The sequence below is a fragment of the Salvelinus namaycush genome, chromosome 23 (genome assembly GCF_016432855.1).
Source record: "Salvelinus namaycush isolate Seneca chromosome 23, SaNama_1.0, whole genome shotgun sequence".
NCBI lineage: Eukaryota > Metazoa > Chordata > Actinopteri > Salmoniformes > Salmonidae > Salvelinus > Salvelinus namaycush.
In genome coordinates, this window is record NC_052329.1 from 35,089,780 (window position 1) to 35,098,897 (window position 9,118).

At 49.3% G+C, this 9,118-nt stretch overlaps 1 protein-coding gene across 1 annotated transcript in view; it reads left to right on the plus strand.

The window, feature by feature from the left end:
• Window positions 1–8,719, plus strand: part of LOC120018364 (serine/arginine repetitive matrix protein 2-like) — a 62,092-nt gene extending 53,373 nt beyond the window's left edge. The window contains exon 20 of the mRNA XM_038961525.1: window positions 5,795–8,719. Coding sequence (XP_038817453.1) covers window positions 5,795–7,775 — 1,981 coding nt within the window. The 3' untranslated portion in view covers window positions 7,776–8,719. The remainder of the gene's footprint in view (window positions 1–5,794) is intronic.
• Window positions 8,720–9,118: the final 399 nt, after the last annotated feature.

The following is a 9,118-nucleotide window of genomic DNA, read 5'->3' on the forward strand; positions in this document are numbered from 1 at the left end:
GGGGTAGCTCAGGACAGAGGGGTAGCTCAGGACAGAGGGGTAGCTCAGGACAGAGGGGTAGCTCAGGACAGAGGGGTAGCTCAGGACAGAGGGGTAGCTCAGGACAGAGGGGTAGCTCAGGACAGAGAGGCAGCTCAGGACAGAGAGGCAGCTCCGGACTGGAGGGCAGCTCATGACTGGAGGGCAGCTCATGCGGCTCTGGCGGCTCCTGACTGGCTGGCGGTTCTGGCGGCCCCTGACTGGCTGGCGGCTCTGGCGGCCCCTGACTGGCTGGCGGCTCTGGCGGCCCCTGACTGGCTGGCGGCTCTGGCGGCCCCTGACTGGCTGGCGGCTCTGGCGGCCCCTGACTGGCTGGCGGCTCTGGCGGCCCCTGACTGGCTGGCGGCTCTGGCGGCTCCTGACTGACGGGCGGCTCTGGCGGCTCCTGACTGACGGGCGGCTCTGGCGGCTCGGGACAGACGGGCGGCTCTAGCGGCTCGGGGCAGACGGGCGGCTCTAGCGGCTCGGGGCAGACGGGCGGCTCTGACGGCTCGGGGCAGACGGACGGCTCTGACGGCGCTGGGCAGACGGACGGCTCAGACGGCGCTGGGCAGACGGACGGCTCAGACGGCGCTGGGCAGACGGACGGCTCAGACGGCGCTGGGCAGACGGACGGCTCAGACGGCGCTGGGCAGACGGACGGCTCAGACGGCGCTGGGCAGGCGGACGGCTCAGACGGCGCTGGGCAGGCGGGCGGCTCAGACGGCGCTGGGCAGACGGCCGACTCTGACCTGCTGAGGCGCACAGTAGGCCTGGTGCGTGGTGCCGGAACTGGTGGTACCGGACTGGAGACACGCACCTCAAGGCTAGTGCGGGGAGCAGGAACAGGGCACACTGGTTTCTCAAAGCGCACTATAGGCCTGGTGCGTGGTACCGGAACTGGTGGTACCGGGCTGAGGGCACGCACCTCAGGGCGAGTGCGGGGAGAAGGATCAGTGCGTACAGGGCTCTGGAGACGCACAGGAGGCTTGGTGCGTGGTGCCGGAACTGGTGGCACTGGGCTGGAGACACGCACCATAGGGAGAGTGTGTGGAGGAGGAACAGGGCTCTGGAGACGTACTGGAGGTCTTGAGAGCAGGGCTGGCACCATCCGCCCTGGCTGGATCTTCACCCTAGCCCGGCAGATGTGGGGAGCAGAGATGGTGCGCACCGGGCTAAGCACACGCACCGGGGACACCGTGCGCTCCACCGCATAACACGGTGCCTGCCCGGGACGACGCCCTCTCTCTCCACTGGAAGCATGGCTGGGAGAGCTGTAGCGGCGAGTTGGCAGAGGACGTGCAGGGCTAGGAAGGCGCACAGGAGGCCTGGTGCGTGAAGCTGGCACAGTCTTAACCAGACGGCTAGCACGCACCTCAGGACGAGTATGGAGAGCTGTTCCCGGTGACATCAATTCCCCGACACGTTCAGTCGGGCGGATGTCGTGCCTAATGCACCAAACCAGCACCTCCCTCATAACTCTCTCCTACAATTTCCCCATTAACTCCTTCACTGTCTCTGTGTCACTCACCTCCAATACCGCCCTCACCGGCTCCTTACGGTAAGCAGGGGGAGTTGGCTCAGGTCTGACTCCTGACTCTGCCACACTCCCCGTGTGCCCCCCCCCAATAAATATTTGGGTGAGCTTCTCGGGCTTCCAGCCGCTCTGCCTTGCTAGCGCCTCATAATGCCGCCTCTCCGCTTTCGCTGCCTCCAGCTCCGCTTTGGGGCGGCGACACTCCTCTGGCTCTGCCCAGGGTCCTTCTCCATCTAGGATTTCCTCCCATGTCCATTCCTCCTTGTACCGCTGCTGCTGTCACTGCTGCCCGTTACCCCGCTGCTTGATCCTTTGTTGGTGGGTGATTCTGTAACGGCTGTCGAAGTCGTTCTCCTCCTCAGACGAGGAGGAGCATGGATCGGACCAACACGCAGCGAGGTATGTAGACGTAATGAATTTAATTATAATAACGAATACGAAAATACAAGACAAACTACAAAACAACAAACGACGTCAACAGACCTGAACATGCGAACTAACATAAAACGAAGAACGCACGAACAGACTAAACAAAACGAAACAGTACCGTGTGGTGCACAAACACAGACACAGCAACAATCACCCACAAACAAACAGTGAGAACAGCCTACCTTAATATGGTTCTCAATCAGAGGAAACGTCAAACCCCTGCCTCTAATTGAGAACCACATCAGGCAACACATTAACCCAACATAGAAACACATAACATAGACTACCCACCCCAACTCACGCCCTGACCAACTAAACACATACAAAAACAACAGAAAACAGGTCAGGAACGTGACAGTTATTCACAGAGTAGATGGAAAGAAAGCATTTTAGTGAAATGCTATATGCATAATGATTTATTTTTACTATTTTCTACATTGTAGAATAATAGTGAAGACATCAAAACTATGAAACGACACATATGGAATCATGTAGTTACCAAAAAGGTATTTAACAAATCTAAATATATTTCACATTTTAGATTCTTTAAAGTAGCCAATCTTTGCCTTGATGACAGCTTTGCACACGCTTGGCATTCTCTCAACCAGCTTCACCTGGAATGCTTTTCCAACAGTCTTAAAGGAGTTCCCACATATGCTGAGCACTTTTTGGCTGCTTTTCCTTTACTCTGCGGTCCAACTCATCCAAAACCATCTCAATTGGGTTGAGGTCGGGTGATTGTGGAGGCCAGGTCATCCGATGCAGCACTCCATCACTCTCCTTCTTGGTCCAATAGCCCTTACACAGCCTGGAGGTGTGTTGGGTCATTGTCCTGATAGTCCCACTCAGCACAGACCAGGTGGGATGGCGTATCGCTGCAGAATGCTGTGGTAGCCATGCTGGTTAAGTGTGCCTTGAATTCTAAATAAATCACTGACAGTGTCACAAGCAAAGAACCCACACACCATCACACCTCCTCCTCCATGCTTCACGGTGGGAACCACACATGCGGAGATCATCCGTTCACCTACTCTGCGTCTCACAAAGACACAGCGGAACCAAAAATCTCAAATTTGGACTCATCAGACCAAAGGATAGATTTCCACCGGTCTAATGTCCATTGCTCGTGTTTCTTGGCCCAAGCAAGTCTCTTCTTATTGGTGTCCTTTAGTAATGGTTTCTTTGCAGCAATTTGACCATGAAGGCCTGATTCACACAGTATCTTCTGAACGGTTGATATTTAGATGTGTCTGTTACTTGAACTCTGTGAAGCATTTATTTGGGCAGCAATTTCTGAGGCTGGTAACTCTAATGAACTTATCCTCTGCAGCAGAGGTAACTCTGGATGTTCCTTTCCTGTGATTGTCCTCATGTCAGCCAGTTTTCATCATAGCGCTTGATGGTTTTTGCAACTGCACTTTAAAAAATGTTCAAAGTTCTAAATGGCTCAAACGCATTAAGAAGGAAAGAAATTCCACAAATTAACTTTTAACAAGGCACACCTGTTAATTGAAATGCATTACAGGTGACTACATCATGAAGCTGGTTCAGAGAATGCCAAGAGTGGGCAAAGCTGTCGTCAAGGCAAAGGGTGGAGAATCTCAAATATAAAATATATTTTGATTTATTTAACACTTTTTTGGTTACTACATGATTCCATATGTGTTATTACATCGTTTTGATGTCTTCTATTATTCTACAATGTAGAAAAGATTACAAATAAAGAAAAACCCTGGAATGAGTAGGTGTGTCCAAACCTTTGACTGATACTGTAAGTATTCACACCCCTGAGTCACCACATGTTATAGTCATCTTTGCCAGCTATTACAGCTGTGAGTCTTTCTGGGTAAGTCTCTAAGAGCTTTGCACACCTGGATTGTACAATATTTGCTAATTATTCTTTTTTAATTTCTTCAGACTCTGTCGAGTTGGTTGTTGATCATGGCTAGACAGCCATTTTCAAGTATTGCCATAGATTTTTAAGCCATTTTTTCCAAAACTGTAACTAGGCCACTCAGAAACATTCGATGTCATCTTGGTAAGCAACACCAGTGTATGTTTGGCCTTGTGTTTCAGGTTATTGTCCTGCTGAAAGGTGAATTTGTCTCCCAGTGTTTTTTGGAAAGCAGACTGAACTAGGTTTTCCTCTAGGATTTTGCCTGTGCTTAGCCCTATTCCATTTATTTTTATCCTTAAAAAAATCTCCCTAGTGCTTGCCCGATGACAAGCCTACCCATACCATGATGCAGCCACCACCATGCTTGAAAATATGAAGACTGGTACTCAGTGATGTGTTGTGTTGGATTTGCCCCAAACATAATGCTTTGTATTCAGGACATAAAGTTAATTTCTTTGCCACATTTTTTGCAGTTTTACTTTAGTTCCTTATTGTAAACAGGATGCATGTTTTGGAATATTTTTTATTCTGTACACGCTTCCTTCTTTTCACTCTGTCATGTAGGTTAGTATTGTGGAGTAACTACAATGCTGTTGATTCATCCTCAGTTTTCTTCTATCACAGCCATTAAACTCTGGAACTGTTTTAAAATCACCATTGGCCTCATGGTGAAATCCCTGAGCGGTTTCTTTCCTCTCCGGCAACTGAGTTAGGAACGACGCATGTATCTTTGTAGTGACTCAGGTGTATTGATACACCATTCAAAGTGTAATTAATAACTTTACCATGCTCAAAGGCATATTCAATGTCTGCTTTTTTAAAATCCATCTACCAATAGGTGCCCTTCTTTGTGAGGCATTGGAAAACCTCCCTGGTCTTTCTGGTTGAATCTGTGTTTGAAATTCACTGAGAGACCTTACAGATAATTTAATGTGTGGGGTACAGAGATGAGGTAGTCATGTTAAACACTATTATTGTACACAGAGTCCATGCAAGTTATTATGTGACTTGTTAAGCACATGTTTACTCCTGAACTTATTTAGGCTTGCCATAACAAAGAGGATGAATACTTATTAACTCAAGACATTTCAGCTTACATTTTTTTATTAATTTGTAAACATTTCTAAAAGCATCATTCCACTTTGACATTATGGGGTATTGTGTGTAGGCCAGTGTCACAAAATCTAAATTTAATCAATTTTAAATTCATGCTGTAACACTACATAATATGAAAAAAATTCAAGGGGTGTGAGTACTTTCTGAAAGCACTGTAGATGCAAAGTATGTGAAAAGGCCCCTGAATGTCCACAGCTTTAGAGGTTATATTGAGTGGTAAAATTATCCATAGTTCCTATTTTGCTGTATAATAATAAATCGTTTTATTTTGTGTACATCGCTGCTAAGAGCTGAGTTGTATATATAAAAGTATACATGGACTGTCAAAGTAGTTTATATTCACAAGACTGAGCCATCGCAGCCTGCAGTCCTCTCCTCTCAATCCTGCTTCTCCTCAAGCCAGTGTTGTGGCATTAATCAGCCCCTCCAGGATTTCGCAGGGATTTTTTGTGATATTTTCCATGGCAATATGCAGTGATTTAGTCGAATTTGTAGCGAAAATGCATTGACGAGGATTTTATTTTTGACGTGTGGCTTGATTGAACCATATTATGCAGTGATTGGTTGAAATTCCGAGCCCTCTTTTTGTACTGTGCTGATGGGTCAGGTTTATGCGATAACATTGCGATGATTTGTCTGTTTTATGTGGAGATAGTGCAGTGATTGGTCAAATTTGCAAGCCCTCGCATATTATGTGTGAAATTGTTGATTTTGCTCAAAATGTTGCCATCGTAGAATCCTGGAGGGACTGATTAATCAAGTCCATTCATTTCCTCTTCTCTTTCCTTTGGTTATAGACTACCACCTGCTCCACTGAAGTCCAGAGAGGCAGGCCAGGATCCTTCAGCCCCATCCATCCATGCCTCAGGGTTGTCCCCCATCAGACAGCCTTCCTCCCAGTCTTCACTGGAGAGATCAGCCACCCTGCCTCCAGGTATCGGCCATCCCATGGATGCCAAGCCCCCCTCCGCCTTCAGCCCCAGTCTCCACCATCGCTCTCCCTCCCCAATCAGGGGACTCCCCTGTTCCTCTCCCACCCCTTCTGCCTTGACCAAGTCCCTGGCTGCCTTCTGCATCAGCCAGTCCATCAGCCAGAGTCTGGCCAAGAAGAACGCTCGCCTCCAGGACCAGGCCACCCCTCCCCCAGACAGTCCAGCCCCTCTGGCTCCCGCTCCCACTGCATCCCCACTCAGGATGAGGTCTCCCTCCCCCAAACTCACCTCTGGCCCTAGCGGCCCCCCTCAGTGTCCCCCTTCCCCTCTCCGGTCTACTTCACTTCGCTCCAGCCCATGCGCATCCCCATCCCTGTCCCCCCCACCATACCGCAGGCAGCACTCAGTCTCCCCAGCCCCCCCAGTCAGCCTGCATCAAACCGCCTCTTCCTCTGCCTCCCCCCGGCCCAGGCCTGTTGCCCTAGACCAGCCACGTCATATTGGTTTGAATGGAAATAGCAACAACAACAACAACAACACCACTAACGGAGGATTGGCCGTGAATCACCGGAAGCCACCGTTAGCGAGTGCCAGTAGTATACCCCATCCCCATGATTCTCTTTGGAGTGGTTCTACTCACACTTCCAACAGAGTGGCAAGGCCCTTCTCTGCCTCGGAGCCCAGCTCACGAGTACCGTCTCCCTCTCCCTCCCCATCTCCATTCAGCAGGATCTGCTCCCCACCCCCTGTACAGAATCATACAGGCCCTCTGATGAACAAGCCCCCCAACCCTAGAAGCACCCGGGCAGGAGGGGCTAGCCCCTTCAACCACCTGGGCCTCTCCCTGGAGCTCCCCAGGGCCTCCTCAGCCTGCTCCTCAGGCATCACCTCCCCTCGTATTACCTCCCCTCCGCCCATCGGGGTTCCTGCCAATGTGTGGGGAGTCGCCGCTCCTCAGCCGCGGAATGCATTCCCTTCCTCCTCCATAGCCTCACCCACATGGAGAGATGGCTTATCTCCCTCCCCCTCCATTCAGAGAAGCTACAGCATCTCCTCCCCTCCCCCATCTGGTTTCTCCTCATGCTCTCCAACCCCTTCTCAGAACCTGCGGAGGACCAAGGGGAGCAGCCTGCCCTTCCTCAACCTGGCTGACCGACCACCCAACCCAGTCAGGAATGGGAGAAGGTCATGGGGAGAGAGCGGAAGGCGCAGGGCTGTGGGTGCGGAGCAGGAGTCTGGGCTGATGAGCCCCCGAGGGGGATCCTACTCCAACAGTGGCTCCTACAGCGGCTCCAACAGCGGTTCCCCATCCTGCCTCAGCCCCGGCACCTTGTCCCCTGTCAGACTGGCCCCTGGGAAGAGCAACCACGGCGGGCAACACTTCACCAGCATTGCCTGGCCCGACGTACGAGAACTCCTGACCAAGTATGACAGTGGAGACAGCCCTGACCGGAGTGCTCCGACCTCCCCTGTCTGGCCTCAGGATGAGTGGGGTGACCCGGACCTTGGGGAGGACAGTTGCCGGAGCCGCCTGATCTGTGCCTATGTGCCTCGGGCCTCCCCAGCCCCAGACATGGGCGTGCCCATCCAGTACCCTCACAGGAGTGAGCCAAAGCCAGAGGACACCTCCTCAATGCAGGCAGCCAGAAGGACTCTAAAGACTAGCTATGCTACCACTGTGAACCTGCAGATTGCTGGCAGTGGACGAATCACTTCCTTCAGCAACACCCAGGTGAGCTTGAGCCAGACCTTAGCCCCTGTGGTAGACAGCCAGGGCAGACGGAGAGTCAGCATAAATGCCTGCAACCTCACCCTTCCTGTTCCCCAGAACTGCAAGAGGCTGTGAGGGGCTGCGACTGGGGGACCTCCTCCAAGGTGCCTTATGCCTCAGTGAAAGTCTAAATAGGCACTTTACCCTGAAACAGTGGTGTTCATAGGGATCCTATGAGATATAACTCCAGGTCATAAGGTAATGAATTACATTAGACTTAATTGGACAGTAGACTGAATCACCTGTTCTTCCAGATGACAATCTGACAATGTCAGGGATTCTGCAACCAACTCCACGTACCACCGTCCGGCCACCTACATCACTGTCCAACAGGACACTGACTGAACCCACAGACAAATTAGTTTTCCGGTGTCGTTTTTATTAGTCGTTTTGTTCTTGTTTGTTCTTTCAAAATAAATTCTGTTTATTCTGTTAAACAAAAAACAATGTATTGTTTACCAAACTCCTGTGTTTGTGCTTGTGGCTGGCATGGTGAAAACGGTCAGTTATTTTCTTTTATTTATGAAGTAGTCTTATTTTGTCTGCATTTCTGGCACTTAACTTTGTCTTTATTTTGCACAATGTCCTCAGCTGTGTGTGTAGTTAAGACGTATCTGTGAAGGTAGGTTTTATTTCACACCAAATCATGATGTTATGTGTTCGAACCTATGTAGTTGTATCAGTGATCAGTGATCTATGATTTATTTGGTTACATAAGAGCTGAAAATAAGGGAAAATAAGGGCAACAAATTTCAGGGAAAACAAAATGCAAGAAAATGGATGTTGTGAGTCATTCACATGCATTTTTTATTGCTGTACAACACAGTGTCTTCAGGCTACTATGTCCCATTTTGATAGTATAGACCTAGCTACTTTTTTAAGTACCGTATTTAAATATCAGTTTTGAAATTGTGTGAGCTCCTGTGGTCAAAAGACTCAAAAAACAACTACTGTGTGTATTACTTATGTGTATTTCAGTTATTTGTACTCCAATAATAATAAAAATATTAAAGACCCTTTGATGTTGTCTGTCTCCTGTATAAATCCTCCATGTATACCTATTATTATTGATTAGTCAATATCATGGAAAACATAGTTATTAACACTGAATGGCAATTTTTCCATGACTACTTTTCCGAAGGAAAATAGTTCCCTGGACCTGGTCGACGTGCCTGTGTCAAGGTCGATCGGAAGTGGGTGAATGATTATGAATAATAGTGATGGAAGTTCGGCTCTTTTTACTGACTCGGATCTTTTCGACTCGTTCAGTCAAAATAGCAAATCTTTCGACTCATTTCGTTCACTTGAGTCATTAATCCTGCTGTAGAATGAATTGCGTCCAGTAGGTCAAACGAACGACTAAAATGAACGATTCAATACGAGAAATGAATCATGACTCTCGAGTCAGTATAAAAAGT